This window comes from Chrysemys picta, chromosome 5 (assembly GCF_011386835.1).
Source record: "Chrysemys picta bellii isolate R12L10 chromosome 5, ASM1138683v2, whole genome shotgun sequence".
NCBI lineage: Eukaryota > Metazoa > Chordata > Testudines > Emydidae > Chrysemys > Chrysemys picta.
Window position 1 is genome coordinate 143,749,616 of NC_088795.1, and position 20,155 is coordinate 143,769,770.

At 49.7% G+C, this 20,155-nt stretch overlaps 2 protein-coding genes across 4 annotated transcripts in view; one reads left to right on the top strand and one right to left on the bottom strand.

The window, feature by feature from the left end:
* LOC135984056 (putative N-acetyltransferase 8B) overlaps positions 1 to 15,692 on the top strand; it is a 156,762-nt gene extending 141,070 nt beyond the window's left edge. The window contains exons 1-2 of one of the 3 annotated variants that reach the window (XM_065598452.1): positions 8,722 to 9,187; positions 11,251 to 15,692. In XM_065598452.1, the coding sequence (XP_065454524.1) occupies positions 11,273 to 11,944 (672 nt within the window). In that variant the 5' untranslated portion in view covers positions 8,722 to 9,187; positions 11,251 to 11,272 and the 3' untranslated portion in view covers positions 11,945 to 15,692. Of the gene's footprint in view, positions 1 to 8,721; positions 9,188 to 11,250 lie in introns of those variants that run through there. The other 2 variants (XM_065598451.1, XM_065598453.1) reach the window with 2 other exon arrangements.
* LOC135984057 (N-acetyltransferase 8-like) overlaps positions 1 to 20,155 on the bottom strand; it is a 436,601-nt gene that overhangs the window by 103,251 nt on the left and 313,195 nt on the right. The gene's annotated exons all lie outside the window — the stretch shown is intronic.

Below are 20,155 nucleotides of genomic sequence, written 5' to 3' on the forward strand. Positions count from 1 at the left end.
GGTTTTGCATTGCATTATTGAAACGGAACCCCTAGATACAGAACCCGGCCCTTGTTGCTGCCAACTTAGATGGGCAGAAGGGTTACATAAGTAAGAACCAGAAAAAGTCTGTTGTTGCTCAGGAAAGTGTTCCTTTAGAGCAGTGGTTCCCAAACTGGGGTTCGTGAACCCCTGGGGGTTTGCAAAATGTTCCAGGGGGTTCTCAGAAAAAAAATCCCTAATGGCGGACAGAGCTGTCCCTAAGGACCCTGAGCAGCACGGGGCCAGCAGCCCGGAGCCCCTGGACTTCCAAGAGCTAAGCAGATCAAAGCAAGCCTATCTATCACATTGAGGAGATTTAAACTTCAAGACTCCTTATAAGAAATGGAAAAGGAGGTGGATATTTTTTGCTGTTTTTAAAATGAAATAAGCAGCTACTGTTGTTTTTAAAATTATTATGAAGAACAAGTTTAAGCTTTGTTGTAATGTGCGTTGTTTGCCTGGACTGCTCAAGACCTGAATGCTTGTGTAGAAGGAACTCTTTGAGTTGACTTCTTAAATACCTTCCTGCTGTTTCACATCTGATACTCCTTGATGAAACATAGGAACCTTGAGGTTGGGTCCTCTGATGGTGTCGCCAGAGTAGATATGGGGACAGAGTAGGCAACGAGGTTTGCTACAGGGATTGGTTCCTGGGTTCGTAAAACTACAATACACACCTGGGGAAGTGAGGAAACAGATTGACAGAGCAAGACGGGTACCAGAAATCACCTACTACAGGACAGGCCCAACAAGGACAATAACAGAACACCACTGGCCATCACATACAGCCACCAGCTAAAACCTCTCCAGTGCATTATCCATGTTCTACAACCTATCCTGGAAAATGATCCTTAACTCTCACAGACCTTGGGAGGCAGGCCAGTCCTCGCTTACAGACAACTCCCCAACCTGAAGCAAATACTCACCAGCAACTACACACCACACCACAGAAACACCAACCCAGGAACCAATCCCTGTAGCAAACCTCGTTGCCTACTCTGTCCCCGTATCTACTCTGGCGACACCATCAGAGGACCCAACCACATCAGCCACACCATCAAGGGCTTATTCACCTGTACATCCACTAATGTTATATATGCCATCATGTGCCAGCAATGCCCCTCTGCCATGTACATTGGCCAAACCGGACAGTCCCTCCGCAAAAGAATAAATGGACACAAATCGGACATCAGGAATGGTAACATACATAAGCCAGTAAGTGAACACTTCAATCTCCCTGGTCATTCTATTACAGATTTAAAAGTCACTATCATTGAACAAAAAAACTTCAGAAACAGACTTCAAAGAGAAACAGCAGAACTAAAATTCATTTGCAAATTTAACACCATTAATCTGGGCTTGAATAGGGACTGGGAGTGGTTGGCTCATTACAGAAGCAGCTTTTCCTCTCCTGGAATTGACACCTCCTCATCTATTATTGGGAGTGGACTACATCCACCCTGATTGAATTGGCCCTGTCAACACTGGTTCTCCACTTGCGAAGTAACTCCCTGCTCTCCATGGGTCAGTATCTAATGCCTGCATCTGTAACTTTCACTCTATGCATCCAAAGAAGTGAGGTTTTTACCCACGAAAGCTTATGCCCAAATAAATTTGTTAGTCTTTACGATGCCACCAGACTCCTTGTTGTTTTTGTACATACAGACTAATACGGCTACCCCCTGATACTTAATAATAAATAGTGTGTAATAAGCATGTCATAAAAACAAATTGTGTATTTCCAAGATCACTGCTTCTATAATTTATACTCAGGTAAAGGAGAAAATCCCTGGAAGTATTCATTTTTAGGAGGGGGTTCGCAAGACTTGACATTGTCATGAAAGGGGTTCACAGGTTGTTAAAGTTTGGGAACTACTGCTTTAGAGCAAGCCCTAGGTGAAGAGGGTAAGGGCAAAATTTCTGTGAGGGGTGATTTGCTGCTTAGAAAAGCTCCCGGGGAAAGGAATCCTCATGGTACTCGGTGCAAGCAGTTCCCTGCAACTGAAGGGTGTGAGAGTGATTTAATCAAGGAAGTTTCAGTTCCTAACAGCCAGAAATTTTCTGTTGTGAATGGATCCACTGACTTTCCTTTTGAAAGATCCAGTGTGGGTAGCTTTGAGAAGGTCTCAGTTGGAGTAAAAGCTGTTAAGAAAATTGAGAAGCCCTATAACCAAGTGGCTGTGTGTGGCCAGCTTGTTGGGAAGACAATGGTGTTGGAACAGGAATGTCTCCATGCTAATTCTGTGAGTGAGCAGTCTGTGCTTCAGGGTCTGAGGACAGATTTGGTTACTGGTGTTTCAGAGCAGAACAGTTTTATGGCTAAATGCTTGAGGATGCGGGGGAGAGCAAGCAAACTCTCATCCTCAGACTCTTTGGATTTGTCTGGTATCTCTTTAAGACAGAGTCCAGCCTTGGAGATGATAGCAGTTAAGAATATAAAAACTGGTGGACTGGCTCCTGTCTGTGGTAATGCAAATTACTTGCCTGGCTGGGAGGGGAAGGACTTGCTAGTAGCTGTTAGCACAGAGAGCCCAGCCAATCAGCCAGTGAATTCTGTTGAGCAAAATTACACTACCATTGAAAAGGAACGTTATGCCATTGTCTGGGCTGTCAAGCAACTTAAGCCCTATTTGTACAATAAAAAATTCACTGTGTTGAGTGATCATGTCCCTCTGGTCTGGCTGCACAGGGCCAAGGGCAACAACTCCAGGTTGCTGCGTTGGAGTTTAGCCCTTCAGGAGTCTGAAATGGATATAGTCCACATAAGGGGAAAGGAAAATATTGTAGCTGATGCATTGTCCAGAGTGGGGAGCTCTTAGGATGCAGTCAGTGATGTTTGTGACATCCCTTCCTGCATCAATTTTGCATTGGGGGTGTGACGTTGTTGATATACTCTGGGACCATATAGATCATTGTTGCAACCAAGGTCCTGTAGTGGCACCCAGATCTTGTATAAAGGGGGTCAAATGGGGTGTCTAAGACAAGGTTATGGTTTACTGGTTATGATTATGCTGTCTGTATGTGTGTATCAATTTTGTAGTTGAAGTTATGAATATTGGCTCTATACTATCTGCATTTCAAACTTATGCTATGCTTCTGGGAGACATCCCAGACAAACTGGTGTTAGCTCTGCCTAGCCTGCTTGATAGCCCATTAAGGACCATCAGCTATACAACGGACCCATTGAGAGAAGGCAAATACATCTTGTAACTCAGCAAAGTATGCAGAGACTGGCCCATGTGACTCCAGACTCCATTTTGCTGTAATATTCCACGATAAGAACAAAGGTGTTCTTACACCTGGAAAAGACTATATAAGGCTGATGCCTCATCTCCATCTGGTCTTCAATCCTGCTTCTTACCTCTGGAGGGACTTTGCTACAAACTGAAGCTCTGCACAAAGGACTGAATGATCCATCCCAGCTGGGGATGTTCCAGAGACTTGATTTGAACCTGCAGTTTATTCTATCACTGCTATAAGCCTGAACCAAGAACTTTGCCATTACTGTATGTAATTGATTCCATTTAACCAATTCTAACTCTCATCTCTATCTTTTTCCTTTTATGAATAAACCTTTAGATTTTAGATTCTAAAGGATTGGCAACAGCGTGATTTGTGGGTAAGATCTGATTTGTATATTGACCTGGGTCCTTTGGGATCAGGAGAACCTTTTTCTTTTACTGGGGTATTGGTTTCATAACCATTTGTCCCCATAACAAGTGGCACTGGTGGTAATACTGGGAAACTGGAGTGTCTAAGGAGATTGCTTGTGAGACTTGCGGTTAGGCAGTGGGGTGAGACCGAAGTCCTCCTAGTCTGGCTGGTTTCGTTTGCCTTAGAGGTGGAAAAACCCTAGCCTTGGGCTATAACTGCCCTGTATGAGCAATTTGTCCTGAGTTGGCACTCTCAGTTGCGTTCCACCAGAACCGCATTGTCACACCTCCTCCCGGCGCTCTGGCTGCTGGGGGCTCTCCGTCCTGCTCCCGGTGCTCTGGCCGCCGGGGAGAGCGGAGAGCCCTGGCTGGGCTTTCCGCCCTCCCCTGCCGCGTTGGGGAGGGGCGGCGGGTGGCTTTTCTGCCTAGGGCAGCAAAAAAGCCAGAGCCGGCCCTAGCCTGCCAGCCAGGTAATTTGCAAATTTTCAGCTGCTTCCAATTTCAAGGCTCGTCTTAAAGAGAGACCACACGAATCCAAAGAGTCTGAGGGTGAGAATTGGCTTGCTCTCCCCTACATCTTTAAGCATTCAGCCATAAAACTGTTCTGCTCTGAAACACCAGTAACCAAATCTGTCCTCAGACCCTGAAGCACAGACTGCTCACACACAGAATTAGCATGGAGACATTCCTGTTCCAATACCATTGTCTTCCCAACTAGCTGGCCACACACAGCCACTTGGTTATAGGGCTGCTCAACTTTCTTAATAGCTTTTACTCCATCTGAGACCTTCTCAGAGCTACCCACACTGGATCTTTCGAAAGGAAAGTCAGTGGATCCATTCACAACAGAAAATTTCTGGCTGTTAGGAACTGAAACTTCCTGGATTAAATCACTTTTACACCCTTTAGATGTAGCAAGCTGCTTGCACAGATTACCATGAGGATTCCTTTCCCTAGGAGCTTTTCTAAGCCACCGTTCCCCCATCACAGAAATTCTGCCCTTACCCTCTTCACCTGGGGCTTGCTCTAAAGGAACACTTCCCTGAGCAACAACAGACTCTTTTTGGGTCTTACTCACATCCGTGATCACCTTCGTCCCATCAGGCAGATTTCTACACAGTCCCCTTGCAGCCAAATTTATAGACTCACTAGATAAAAGGTCAGAAGCATTCTCCTTCCCTTTGCCACACACACAAGTTCAGGAATCTTTTCCTTCTTGCTACAAGTTGTCAAACCATCAGTGGGTAACACAATTAAATCACCTTCTTGCTCTCCTTGTGCACTGGCTAGGATATCACCCTGATTAGACAGAGTTGCTACATCCTTTTCCAACCACACATTAGCAATAGGCCAAATACAAGCACCAGAATTGTCTGGTCTCTGGGATTTTGCTAGGACACTAACCGGATGCCACCTAGTTCCAGTGCCATTCTCCCCAGCAGACACAAACTTGAGACCATTCCCTTCTGGGCTTTAGTTGAATCCAGAACCAACTCTGAGACAACTGAATCACCCTCGACCATCACAGTCTGCTTCACAGACAAAGAAGAGCCCGGAGACACCTTCTCCTTTACCAGACACACAGCTCGGGATTTCATTTTCCTTGTCCCAGCGCACAGGGCTGTTCACAGACAACTGCTTGGAGACCGAGGTAGCTTCCTCCATAGGCAAGTCAATACCCTTGACAGACACAGGCACATTTCCTCCACTGTCACAATTCTCCACACAGGTAACAGGTAAGGGATAGGGACACTCATTTTCCACTCTCCCTGCCTTCCCAAACTACTGACTAGACAACACCATCAGCACACAAGGCTGCCTGGGCTCATCCAAACTTTTCTTATTCTCCTCTCCCTTCGCTTGATCTAATTTCAGATTTGCTTCTGAGACATTAGACAGACATTCAGAAACGTCATTCATAGCCAAATAGCTCTCTTGCATAGACAAACATTTGGAGACGCCCTCCCCAGGCAAATCATTACCCATAACAGACACAGGTTTAAGATCATTCCTTTCCTGTGATTGGCTACCTGGACTGAACAGAGCTTTAACATCTTCCCCAATCAAAAGATACTTAGGCAATAACTTCCTTACACCAGCTATATAACTTCATGCTTCGTACCATTCCATTCAAGGTGGATTCTGGCTAAAGACACGCGTATAGTAAACTCATAGAGGAGATCAACATTCGCACTCTGATTTGGTAAGTAATATTCCTCTTTGACAAGATCTGCTTTAACAGGAGTGATGTTAGAAGCCATAATTTGCCCTAAACAGCTTTTACCATTGACTTTTACACTCTCTCTGATTTTTTCATTAACACTCCCATACCGAGCACTGGCCCAATTTATGGGGTCACCTTCTACTGAACTCACAGTAACGGCATTTACATAAAAGGTGGCAGCGCTGGGGTACATTTCGTTACACCCAGACAATTGTTCAGCGTTATACAACATACCAACATTGTTATCAACTGGACTTTCAGGAGGATACACTTTCTGCTGTTCTTCCCTTGCTTTTTTGACGTGGAGCTGAAGTCAGACCGTGTCCTGTTGCATCTGGTGAGCTTTCTCCTCAGCAGCCAGCAGCTCCAGACGCCCCTTACGAGCTCTCTCTTCTCTCTCATCAGCCTCCTTCTTTCTTTGATCAGCTTCTCTTTCTAATTCTGCTATGTTTTGCTTTTCCAGCCATCGAAGATCTGCGAGCTTCTGTTCATGCTCAAGTTGCAGTTTATTTGCTGCCATTTGCATTCAAACTTTTTCTGCAGCTTCTGGAGCCTCAGGTAAGGGCTGTGCTCCTGCCTCCGGATCACTGGCCATTAATAGATCTCTCAGTTCTTCATTGGTAGCTTTCTTTCTAAAGCTTAACCCTTTTCTGAACACAAACCTTCCAGGGCTTTTTTATCAAGACCTTCATATGCTCTTTGCTCACCCATTGCAGCAGCTCTTTAACCAACCAAACTCTCACTCCCAACATTCAGATGTGGACAGCGCGGGGTTCTGACCCAGAGCTTCATTGACCTGGTTCTGTGGATCCTGCTGATACGGCACTGTGACGGCGCTGCCCGTGGGACCCAGCTGAGGTCACTCAATCAGGGTGAACTGCAAACCAAACGGGGCAGAGAAACCCCAGACGCTGGTGGATCTTCCAATACTTAGATTTACCAACCAGCACAAAACAGCCTCTGTATTACCTCACTGGTTACTCAGAGTCCAAACAACGCAGTTCCCTTAACGTGCCCAGCCTCAGGCCTCCGTCCAGACACACACGTCAGATATGATGATGATTACGGAAAATCTTATCTCATCATGTAAATGAAAAGGTTCTTCCAACCTCAAAGGATATAACTGGACACACCCAGGTCCAATTATAACTTAGATCTTACCCAAAATACACGCTAATAGCCAATTCTTATTAACTAAGCTAAAATTTATTAAAAAAGAAAAGAGAGAGTGCTGGTTAAAAGATCAATATACAGACAGACTTGAATTCAATTCTTGAGGTTCAGTTGCATAGCAGAGATGAGCTTGTAGGTGCCAAAAGTCCTTCTAGAAATAGTCCAGAGGTTATAGTCCAATGTCCATATTCAGGGTGACTCCAGTCAGTGACTGGGGATCTCAATCCTTGTGGCTTAAGGTTTCCCCCTCTTGAAACCCAAAGCAGATCTGAGATGAAGAAGGATCATGTCCCAGGGTTCTTATACATTTCCAGCAGCCTTTCGGCCTGAGAAAACAATAGGCCTAACTCTCCTTCTCCCAAACATCCTGGCAATTAGCACAGGGTAATTTATCCATTCAACAGTTCAGATACAGGTTACCACAACCTTCAAAGAGACATAGAGACAATAATACTGTTTCCCTCAAGTGTCTTCCTAAATGTTAATATTCCTTTTTTGATCTTTGAATCAAAGCTATAGCAATAGACAAGACTTGTTTGCTTACATCTCAAGACCTGAGCAAACACCTCCCCTTCTACCTCTAACAATGCCGACTGCATTTCAAAGCTCTATTCATTTATTTATTTTCCTAACAAGTCTCTAAAGTTCAGCTATGGGTCAGGTCAATTTAATTATCTCTTTCTGGCCCTGTCATCTGTCAATGAGATATTATATTATAGTTATGACGTCACACACCCCTCTCCCGGAGACACCGCCCTGCTCCCAGCCTCAGCTCTGGGAGCGGGGGGCAGGAGGGAAGGGCGCGGACAGGGCTAAGGGGGGTGCGAGGTAAAAACTTTGGGGACAGTTTCACTGGCTTTCAGCCCCCCACTATAAGGTGTCCCTGCCCCACAGACAGCCCTGGCGCAGCCTGGAGCGTCTCCGCAGTACCCACAGCATCAGGGATGTCTCTCCGGCGCAGAGGTGGTACTGGAGCTTCGCACGAACTGGCCTTCAGCGAGCTCACGTGGGATGCCAATAACCCGGGGGAGGTTCCATTGTTCTTTGCATTTGCTGAGTGCCCATCCCCCGTATCTGGGCATGAGGGACTGGGGGAGAAAGGGCTGTGACTCCAGTTTGCTCACATCCCCCACCCCCACAACCGACACTATTTGTTGTGTGTGACCCCCGCAGCGCCTGGGCGCCCCATTGTGGTGCACACACGCAGCCAGACAGGCTCTGCCCCCAGCAGCTCCCAGTCCACAGAGAAGCCCCAGGCAAAGGGCTGAGGGGAAACACGCCCAGGGAGGGGAAGGGACTGAGCCGACGTCCTGCAGCAGGTCAGGGGCAGAGCTGGGGTAGCCCCAGTCTCCTGCATGCTAGCCCACTGCCCCAGCCACTAGCCCACACAGCCTGGCTTCTGGCTGTTAGCTGCTGCGTGAAGTGGCCGAGGCCTGACCCCCAGGGAATGTGCCTCGGCCGCTGGCGGGGGGGTCGTGCTGTGATCCCCTTACAGAGATGGGGACTCCCAGCCACAGAGCAGCTCGTTTGGTGCCATGCAAAGGCGACGAGACGCAGCTGTAATCTGCTTCCACGCCCAGGAACCAGCTTGAGCTTCCGCCAGCAAGGAGGGAAGCAGTTAGAGGGGGGGGCTCTGGAGTGCGTGGGGGGGGGGGCGAGCAGCTTATTGCTGGAGTGCGGCTGTCGGGGGAAAGCTGAACTGTTGCAAAGACCCCGTCCTGTCCCCCCAGGCAGCGCTGCCTGCGTCAGGCTCTCTCTAAAGCCTGCTTTCCCTTTAAGCAGCCTGGGCCCTGCCAGCTGGCTGGATTCCCGGGGAGGGCGGCTACATCCCGGCTCTGTGCACCTAGCGGTTGTATCACCGCTGCTCTGGAGCTCCTGGCTGGAAGTGGGGGGCTTTCACTCCGGCTGGGAGGCACCTGGCTGGGTCTGTGCACAGGTGAGTCCTGCAGCTGGGAGACGGGGTTGGGGGCACTGCAGAGTGTTGCTGCACCCTGGGGGTTTGCACGGCCACAGAACAATGGCTGGCCTGGGGGGCCCTGTGCCATGGTGCTAAGGGGCTGCTCGTGAGAGGAACAGGCTTTGCTCTTGGCTGCAGCTGGGAGCGTTTCCTTCTCGGGTGGGTAAGGGAGCGGAGGGGTTCTTGGGGGGGGCAGTCAGGGAGAAGGGGGTGGTTGAATGGGGCCAAGGTTCTGGGGGTGTGATCAGGGGATGGGGAACAGGGAGGGTTGGGAGTGGAATCCCACGGGGCCTGTCAGGGGACGGGGGTGTGGATAGTATTCAAGAGGGCAGTCAGGGAGCGGGGGGGAGGGTTTGGATAAGGTGTTGGGATCCCAGGGGGCAGTTGGGGCGGGGCGTCCCGGGAGGGGGCGGTCAGGAGATGAGGACCAGAGGGCAGTTGGATAGGGGGTGGGAGTCCTGGGGGGGCTCTCAGGGGGCAGGGGTGTGGATAGGGGTCAGGACAGTGAGGGGACAAGGAGCAGGGGGGGTTGGATGGGTTGAGGGTTCTGAGGGGGGCAGTCAGGGAACAGGAACTGGGAGGGGGCAGATAGGGGGTGGGGGCCAGGCTGTTTTGGGAGGCACAGCCTTCCCTACCCCGCCCTCCATACAATTGCGCAACCCTGATGTGGCCCTTGGGTCAAAAAGTTTGCCCATCCCTGTGCTAAGGTGCTGCTCGGGAGAGCAAGAGGTAGGGTGACCAGACAGCAAGTGTGAAAAATTTGGGACAAGGTTGGGGGGTAATAGGAGCCTATATAAGAAAAAAACCCAAAAATTGGGACTGTCCCTATAAAATCGGGACATCTGGTCACCCTAGGAACAGGCTTTGCTCCTGGCTGCAGCTGGGAGCGTTTCCTCCTTGGCTGCAAAAGCAGGAACTGAAACCGCTTCCAAGGCCCTGAGCTGGCCAGCCCGCAGTGCCCATGCAGGGGCCGTGGAGGTGGGGGCTGTTCCTGGGGACTGGCTGGCCAAGCCGCGGCTACACTGAGCTTTGGAGCCCAGGGTGTTCTGAGAGCAGGGGAGAGAACCCAGGCGTCCTGCCCAGCCAGGCAGCAGAACAGGTGTGAGCGGGCGAGCACTGACTGCTGCGCTCCCTCTCCAGAGCTTCCCGCGGTGCCTGGGTGTGTAAGGGCCAGGCCGAACCGAGGGGATCCGGCGCACGTCAGGCCCTCCCCTGTGCCGGGCATGGAGCATTTCCCCGAGAGCAGCCGTCGCTCACCATGCCCCAGAGCAGGCGAGCTTCTGAGCAGCGCGAGGGGCCTGTTGTTAGAGCCTGCGGCTGGGAGTCAGGCCGTCCGGGGTCTCCCCAGGGAAGTGTTAATGTGCAAGGCCAGGTGTGCAAAGGGAGGCACTGAGCAGCCTGCCCCCGTCACCAGCAGTGCCAGGCTCCCGGGTCAGTGCCCAACTCACCACCCGGCAGCTGCCTGGGATGGCTGCTGGCCTCCTGCAGGGGCTGGGTTCGGCTCACGTACGCCCACGACAAGGCCGTGGAGAATTTCCCGAATGTTTTTCTGTTCGTTGTGATCACTGGCTGGGGGAGACCAATCAAACCGCCCCATGAACGCTCCGGGGGCCTGGCGACGTGGCCGTGCAGGGGAATTATGGAGGGGGAGAGGCTGATCCACAAACACCTGCTGTCCCCTTCCAGACGGGATCGCAGCCCGTTAGTCTGGGGAGCTGCTTGGAGCGTGGGGCATGGAACCTCCACGGCCAGCCTGTCGCCAGCTAGGGCTGGAATTTAAAGGGGCAGCGTCCGCCTAGTGAAGCCCCCTGTCCTGCTCCTCAGCTCATCTATGCTGAGCCCCTGGGAGAAATTGTCCCCCCCCCGTGCCCCACCCGTTCCTGGTGCTCCTCTCGCAGGGCAGGGCTGATGGGTGGGTGCTGAGGTAGCTGGGAGTGGGGGTGATGAGATGGCTGCGCTGTGGGTGTAGGCGTGGAAGGTGTTTGCCAGGAGTCAGTGAAGGTGGGGGGAAGCCCAGTGCAGTTGGCTAGCGCACGAGGGAGCCTGATTCTCGTCCGAGACCCTCACTTTGTCCCTGAGCTGCTGCCACCTCCGCCCACCTGTGCCCTCCCGGCTGGGATCTGTCAGGAGGAGCAGCGAGAAGCCAGGGGCACTGCGGGAAGTGACCGGTGGATCAGCCATGTCCCAACCCGCTCCCCTGATTTAAACTGTGTCTCTCCTAGTGTGCCTGGGCTGCGCGGCCCCATGGCCCCGTACCGCATCCGGCAGTACGAGGACTGTGACTACGAGGCCGTGTGCACCATGTTCGGCCACGGGATTATGGAGCACACTCCTGCTGCGTTCATCTACATGCTGAAGCGTCTCCGGGCCCAGCTGCACTTCTTGGGCCTGTTCCTGGCGGTGCTCGCGGCCTCCGGGTCCCTCCTGGTCTCCCTCCTGGCTCTCCTGCTCGCTTTCACCGGGGGCTGGTTTTCCATCCGGTCTCTCTGGACCAATTTCGCCCAGCAGTTTCTTCGTGACGACCTACTAGACATCCGGAGAACCTACCTGAAGGCAGCAGACTCTTGTTTCTGGGTGGCAGAGGCTGAGGGGGCTATGGTGGGTATAGTTGGGGCCATGGTGCCGGAGGACCCCTCGGAAAGGGGGCGCGCCCTGGAACTAAAGCGCATGTCCGTGGGGAGGGAGCACCGGGGCCGGGGCATCGCCAAGGCGCTCTGCAGGACGGTCATCCGCTTCACCAAGGAACGCGGGTACAGTGCGGTCGTGCTGACCACCACCATGGTTCACTACTCGGCCCAGCAGCTGTACGAGAGCATGGGCTTCCGGAGGGTCTCACAGAGGTCCCCATCGCTTCTCACCAGCTTCCTGCAGTTCTCCCTGTTCTATTACCGATACGAGATTCCAGGGTCTCGCTGAAGGCTCAGGGGTGGTGATTCTTCGCCTGCCCGCTCAGCCGCTGGGAGCTTTGCCTGGCTTGTTAATTAACTCCCAGCAAGTTGTTATTTTTTTACCTTTTGGGTTAAAAAATAAACTGAGCTTGGAGAAAAAGTCTTGTGCTTGTGACACTGTTCTTGTGCTGGCTTGGGATTATTGTTCTCCCAGAGGCTCCCCCTTCCCCACAGCCACCTGGGTCCCCTGGATCTGAACTTCACCCCTGGAGCTGAGCCGGCCAGGATCAGACTCACCCCCATTTGCTCAGTGGTTCCTAGATGATCCCTGACCCCTAAAGAACCAGGCGACCCTGGCAAGGAAACCTCCATGAAGGTTCATTCGAATTTTCACCCACCTTCTTTGAAAAGTTCGTGTCTCATTCCTGTCATGGACAGAAATGACCAATTCTTGGATCTTGCCAATTTTTTCATCCCCCACAACATCCAGTAGCAGTGAGTTCCACAGGCTGGCTATGTGTTGTGTGGAAAAGGCAATTCCTAGCTAAGTTTACAATGTCCCACCTTTCGCTTTCGCTGGCTGTCCCCTTGTTGCTGTATCCTGAGACAAGGAGAACAGAAGCGCTGGATCTTCGTTCTGTAGCCCATTCGTTCTTTTATTCATGTTGAGCACGTCACCTTAGAGAGGAGATGGATAAGAGTGAACAAGCCCAGGCTCTTCATGGGAGAGTTTTTTCCAGGCCCTTGTTGGTCCCCGTTGCCCTCCTCTGAACCCGCTAGTTCTGCAATGTCCTTTCGGAGACGGACCCTATCCAGATCGACCTCTCTTTGCTGGCCCGTGTGGGCCGGGCACGTGGCAGCCCTGGGTGCACATGCTCACTTGCTCTTGCTTCTCGCAGCCCAGAGTCCTCGGCACCTCCCCGACAGCCCCGCTCACTCACCCGTTCCCAGGCAGTGCGAGGTGTCTCGATTGCAGCAGCAGCTGTGGCAGGGGACGAGCGAGGGTGTGAGCATCTGTATAGGGATAGCTGAGAGGTTTGAGCATTGGTCTGCTAAAGCCAGGATTGTGAGTTCAATCCTTGAGAGGGTCACTGAGGGATCTGGGTCAAAATCAGTACTTGGTCCTGCTAGTGAAGGCAGAGGGCTGGACTCGATGACCTTTCAAGGTCCCTTCCAAGGTCCCTTCCAGTTCTATGAGATAGGTGAACGCCCTGCTTGGCCGGAGCACACAGCTCTGTCTGGGGGTTCGTGTCCTCGGCACTAAGGGCACAGCTGGGCGGCTAGTTCCCAGGGCAGTCGACGGAGACGTGCTAGCTCTGATTTGAGCTGGCGGGCTAAAAGTAGCCATGTGGCTGCAGTAGCTCAGGCTAGCTGGCTGGGTACGTACCCAGGGGAGGGCAGATGAGAATGGATGTGGGCGACTGGCCTGAGCTACGGGTCTCCAAGAGCGGCATGACCCCAATGGCCTGGTGTGCCAGTGCCAGGCAGTGCCCCCCAGCCCCACACTACACAGGGGCTGGGAGGTGCTGGTCCTTGGCTGGGTGGTGCCGCCCAGGGGGAAAGCCCTGAAGTGTTGTCACCAGCCAGCAGCCGGGATTCTGTTGATAAATGCAAAGTAATGCACATCGGAAAACATAATCCCAATTATACATATAAAATGATGAGGTCTAAATGAGCTGTTACGACTCAAGAAAGAGATGTGCTGGGACTACCTCTGAGCCCGTTTTCCCTGGCAGCTTGGGACTTCAGTACCCTGCCTGCTGGAGCCAGACACGCTAGCCTGCGGCAAAGACAGATCCAAGTCTGAACCACGTCCCCCACAAGCTGCAGGCTTAACTGAAAACAGCTTAAGAAGTGCTCCTGTCTTCAGCACCCAGATACCCAGCTCCCAATGGGGTCCAAACCCCAAATAAATCAATTTTACCCATAAATTGTCCACCCTCTATAACATTGAGAGGGAGATATGCAGAGCTCTTTGCTCCCCCAGGTATTTATACTTGCTTTGAGTTAATTAATAAGCAAAAAGTGATTTTATTAGATATAAAAAGTAGAATTTCAAGTGTCTTCCTAAATGTTAATATTCCTTTTTTGATCTTTGAATCAAAGCTATAGCAACAGACAAGACTTGTTTGCTTACATCACAAGACCTGAGCAAACACCTACCCTTCTACCTCTAACAATGCCAGCACATTTCAAAGCTCTATTCATTTACATATCTTCCTAACTAGTCTCTAAAGTTTGGCCATGAGTCAGGTCAGTCTGTGAGTTAATTAACTCTTTCTGGCCCTGTCACCTTTCAATGAGATATTATATTACACTCATAACATTACACCCCCACCACGAAATTGATGCAGGAAGGGATGACATGAACATCGCTGAGTGCATCCCAAGAGCTCCCCATCCTGGGTTTCTGTCTCACTACAGCTTGTACTGGGTTAGAAGCCAGTATCAGTGTGTAAACAGAGTCAGGATGAACTCTACCCTGACATCTGGTGGTGAATTGTGGCGAGTTTTGAAAAATAACTTCAGGAGCTGATCTTGTTTGCGTAGGAACACCCACCCCGCCTGGCATGAGCTAACAGCAGCCCAAATGGTCACTTCGGCTGCTGTCTGATCCCCAATTTCTCTGTTATTGGGGTAGGAAGAATAAAGTGTTGTTACCCTGATTATGTGAATCAGGGACAATGAAACTGTTTTATGACAGAGGGACTCGCCATCAACTAAGTAGCAGTCACTAGACAAGGGACATGGGTTCCGAAACCCAGTGAATTGAGAGAGGCTGGGGACAAGTATTTGTATGTGATGGCATGGGCCCCTTTTGAGGGCCTGAAATACCAATTGTACCACCACCACCTCCTCCTCCTTCTCTCTCTCCTGTGGAATATCAGAGCTAATTTTATATTCCATTAGGAGTCTAGTTACAGGCTGCTGAGCTGAATTCACTTTGGGCTAATGGAGCACCAGCATTAAGGCTCCTCTCCTACAAGCTGAAATCACTGAGTGCTTGGGGCGGGGGGTGTCTGAAGGTATGTTGTTGAGTGGCTGCTAGAGCAGAGCAGAGCATTTTGCGGGATGACTGGAGCGACTTGTGGGACAGCTGGTGGAGCGGAGCAGCTGGTGGAGCAGAGCAGTTTGCGAGATGGCTGGAGCGGCTCGTGGTGAAGGCTGCAGCAGAACCCCATAGAGAGGCGGGGCAGTTGGCCTCTAACTGAGTAAGGTGCCCCTTAACACCCCGCACCACCACCCCCCAAGGCAGGGAGGTAAAACTCTTTCAGATAAACTTTTGAACTCTGGGGCTGCACTGACCAGGGACAGAGACTTTTGGGTTGTTGGATTTTTTAGGGATTTTTGGGTTGCTGGACTCAAGAGACTTTTGGGGTGTTGGACTTTTGGGACTTTGGGTGATCTTTTGGGTTGCGGGACTTAAGACCTTGAGGGGAAAAGGATACTTCCAAACTTACTTGGGGTGGGTCGTTTCCTCATGGTTTGTGTTATGAATCCTGTTTGTGGTGTTTCCCCAACATAATGCCGCATTGTTTCCCTCCTTTATTAAAAGGATTTTGCTACACTCAGACTCCGTGCTTGTGAGAGGGGAAGTATTACCTCTTAGATGCGCCCGGGGAGGTGGTATGTAATTGTCCCAGGTCACTGGGTGGGGGCTCAAGCCAGTTTTGCATTGCGTTATTGAAACGGAACCCCATGATACTGAACCCGGCCCTTGTTGCTGCCAACTCAGACAGGCAGAAGGGTTACAAGTGTATAACAGGAATGGTTTACAAAAATTGCAAATCTGATCAGGGAAAGAACTGGAGACACCCGAGTGACTCACACAAAGGGGCATCAAAGGGGCATCAAAAATATCACTCAGAAGAGGCACACTGGAACAATAGAGCTGATGCCTTAGCCAAAGCTGCTGCTACTAGTAACCCCATTGGAGACACAGACCAGGTAGAGCAAATAGAGGCAGTGTCCACCCAGGGAAAAACTTTAGGCAAAGGGATGATACCTTAGACTTAAGTACCCTTCAGGATGAGGATACAGAAATCCGGTCCTTAGCCAAGACAGGGAAAGACCCCCCCAGGAAAATACAGGATTGAGCAGGGTGGAGATGTCCGCTGGGCAGTGGATGCAGATGGGCGAAGGCATTGGATAGTCCCCAGCCAGGTACGGGGGGACCTGATTCAACTCGTGCATGAGCAAGGGCATAGAGGGAAACAAGATACTTTGAACAGGGTTAAAGATACAGGATGGTGACCAGACATGAAAACAGATATAGATCAATGGTGTGAGAATTGTCTGCAGTGCGCCATGGTTAATGCTGATCATCTGGTTCAAAAGAATGCATTGGGGCACCAAAGAATAGAGGGTTCCTGGTCCCTGATTCAGACAGATTACACAGGCCCTTTATCCACCCCCAGTAGAGGGAATAAATACTGCCTGGTAATAGTAGATCCCTTCTCCAAATGGGTGGAAGCTATCCCTACTAAAGCCAACATGGCCTCAGTCCCTGCTAAACAGCTCTTTAACATAGTTTTCTCAAGAATGGGAATTCCCAGAGTAATGGATTCAGACTTGGGATCCCATTTTGTGGCAGATATTATGCAAGAACTATGTAAGGTTTTAGGCATTAAGCAACGTTTCCACATAGCTGGACACCCTGAGTCCTCTGGACAAGCTGAACGAACCAATTGCATTCTAAAGGAAGCTTTGAGAAAGCAAGTAAAGAGCTCAGGGAGGGATTGGGATGTAAAGCTACCAATCATCTTAATGGCTCTAAGAGGCTCTAAGGTGATCCATGGGTACACTCCCTTTAAAGTTATGACTGGAAGAGAAATGCGCATGCCTGGAAGTTGGTGGGGGGGGGGTGTGACGGCGCTGCCCGTGGGAGCCAGCTGAGGTCACTCAATCAGGGTGAACTGCAAACAAAACGGGGCAGACAAACCCCAAATGCTGGTGGATCTTCCAATACTTAGATTTACCCACCAGCCCCAAACAGCTCCTGTAGTACCTCACTGGTTACTCGAGTCCAAACAACGCAGTTCCCTTAAAGTGCCCAGCCTCAGGCCTCCGTCTGGACACACCTGTCAGATATGATGATGATTACTGAAAATCTTATCTCATCATATAAAAGAAAAGGTTCTTCCAATCCCACAGGATCAGCCACATACCCAGGTCCAATTATAACTTAGATCTTACCCAAAATACACGCTTGTAGCTGAAGACCAATCACAAAAGGGAGAAACTATACGAGAGGCAGAAAACATTGCAAACAAGATGTAAGAACTAGAGTTTGTTTTCATGTTGACCATGTGGAATGAAATTTTTCCAACACTTTTACCACACAAGTCAAGCTCTCCAAGAAAAAGTATTGGATTTGAAAACATGTGCAGACCTCTGTCAATCATTAGCAGATCACTTACACACTTTGAGGAATGCCAGCCTGGGAATGAAGCCCTTGGCCTTCCACTTTGGCTTCCCCACCCGGGGTGGTAGGGCTTGGGCTTTGCCACCCACCCCCTACCGTCCCAGGACAGTGGGGCTCAGGCAGGCGCAGGCTTCGGCCCCCCCTCTCCTAGGGTTGTGGCATTATTTTTGTTGTCAGAAGGGGGTTGCAGTGCAATGAAGTTTGAGACCCCCTGCTATAAAATAGAGATTCTGCCCTGAATCTGAATGAAAAGTCTTTTTTCTGTTAAAAAGAATTTCTGAAATTTCATTATGGAAATTGCAAAAGAACATATTATTTTGATAAAATTAAAGTGCTTTGTTTCATCTTTATCATTTTGACTTTTATATTATATTATAATTTATAGCAATAATTTTTAATTTCGATATATTAATGTAATGGAATTGTATCGCATTAATAGCTCATACTTTGAATATATATTTTATTATATGACTGATACATTATATTATCAACTGTAATATAATTCATATACAATTTGAAGTGTTAACATCAAAATGAGGCAATTGAAATGAATGGCTTCAATAGTTTATTGAAAAGATTTGTGTTCCCCTCCTATCCAACTTTTCTCTGGTAGTGGAGGCTGGGAATGGATGCCTTTCTTTCTGATGGATCCAACATTTTCATATCCCTTCCAGTCCGGATTTGAAGTCATCAAGAGCTGGAGAACCCCCCACATCTTTTGGTAGTTTGTTCTAATGCTCAATCAGCCTCACGGTTAAACGTTTGTGCTCATTTCTAATTTCACTTGGCCTGACTAGAACTCCCAGCTGTTGGTTCTTGTCCTGCCTTTATCTGCTAGATTAACGAGCCCTTTAGTGCCCGTTTTGCTCTTATTTTTTCTAAGCTTAAACAGAGAGAGCTCTTTCAGTCTCTCACTGTACGGCATTTTTCTGCCCCTCAGTTTTCTTTTTTTTAATCTCTCTCTTGCTCTCTCTCTCTCTTCTTCCTCCTCTCCATATTTCAAAATCCTTTTTAAAATGTGGGCACCAGAATTCTAGTATTTGTCTCACCAGTGCCATGAACACTGATAACCACCTTGCTCCCCCCCATTTCTACACCCACTGCATTCTTTTGTAAGGTGATTTTGGTACATGGTCGTATTCTGTTATGAATATTGCTGCAATTCAAAATGGAGTTTAGAAATTCAAGATGGCGCATATGATAGGAAGGGTTTGAACTCCATCTTGGTACCCTTTCTTCATGGCATTTTCCCGCCAAAACTCTGTTTTCCTCACAGAACCTGAGGGGCAGAGAACTGGCTGGACCCGGTTGGGAGCGGTGCCGGTCAGAGTGTGCCTCAGGAACGCGCGCCTCAGAGAGTGTAGAAGGGATGGTCAGTGGTGACACAGGCGCTGTCCACCATCAAGGCAGCCACGTCCAGGTTCTTTGTGCCGCATCGGATCAAGACTTCGGCTACTAAAATCTGTCAAGGATTCTGATACTTACCTGACTCCTGTAATCCACCAAAGGATCCAGTGAAAACGGTGCTCTCAGCCCAGATCTGCTGATCTCCTGCTTCGGCAGCAGAGAGCCAGATCCTCTGATGTCCCAGAGACCCTGAGACGGACCATCCATTGCCGCTGTCCTCCATCTGCATCCAGAAGAGAGGCAGTAATTATTTTTCAGGCATTTATTAGTTTAGCCAAGGAACAGTTTAAGGGCCAGGGCTTTATGCCCTCTTGCTGGAATCTATTTGTGGGTATTTGTAATGTTCCCCATAGTGAATCTTCCCCCTGTTGTATCTATCCCTTAATCAATCTTCTTTCTGTTTAAGGTTATATTCTCTCTAACCTTTATTTCAATGCAACACGGGCGGGAGGCACACAGATTTCTAATCCTCCCAGCTGATAGATGCTGGTAGGGGTCGACCCTCTTGTATTATTATTATTATTATAACCTCCTTATTATTCCACATAGAGATTTGGGGGTAACATAGGTGTCCCTTTCCTCCGAGTATTTCAACTAACTGTGGCTCTCGCTAACGGAGCGTTATGGAAATTGGAAGGAGGGCTGGTAGAAATCTCTGCTGTGCATCGTCGTGCCACTGTAAAGGCCCCCACAGCCACTCTAACCTCCGTTAGTGAGCCAGAGGTGCTTGTGCCTATGCAAAGTATCTGCAATTCACAAGTATGGCCTGTCCTTAAGGCGGACGGGGTCACTTATAGAATGACAATAGACCTGTGTGCATTAAATGTGGCCACCTCTGCAGCAGCCCCGGTAGTAGCTAAATACAACGAAATCGTAGCAGCGGTAGCAGCTGTCTCAAAATGGTTCTCTGTGATTGATTTGGCTAATGCTTTCATGGCTATCCCCCTCCATCCTTCATGCTGGTATAAGTTTGCTTTTACCTATAGGGGACAACAATATGCCTTCACCCGGAACCCCCAAGGTTTCCGTTCTTCCCCTAGTATTTGTCATGCCCATGTCACTAAGATGTGGAACCAGTTGCACCCTGACCACCTCTAACCCGTAATTTCATACGTGGATGACATTTTAATACACACACCCCACCTCAGAAATGAACAGGGAAATCACTGGGGAGCTGTTGACTCTAGTGCAGGAAACCGGATTTGAGGTAAATAGAGAAACGGCTCAGTTAGTACAGCATCAAGTCAAATACCTGGGGTGTGTCTTGGGGAGGGTGGCCGGACTCCTGATCAACACAGGGTAGAAACAATAGGAAAGCTCCCTGCTCTCACCGACATGCGCTCCCTACGAGCTCTCTTGGGAATTTCTCCAGAGAGTTCATTGAAATGTTCTCGGACAAAGCCAAGC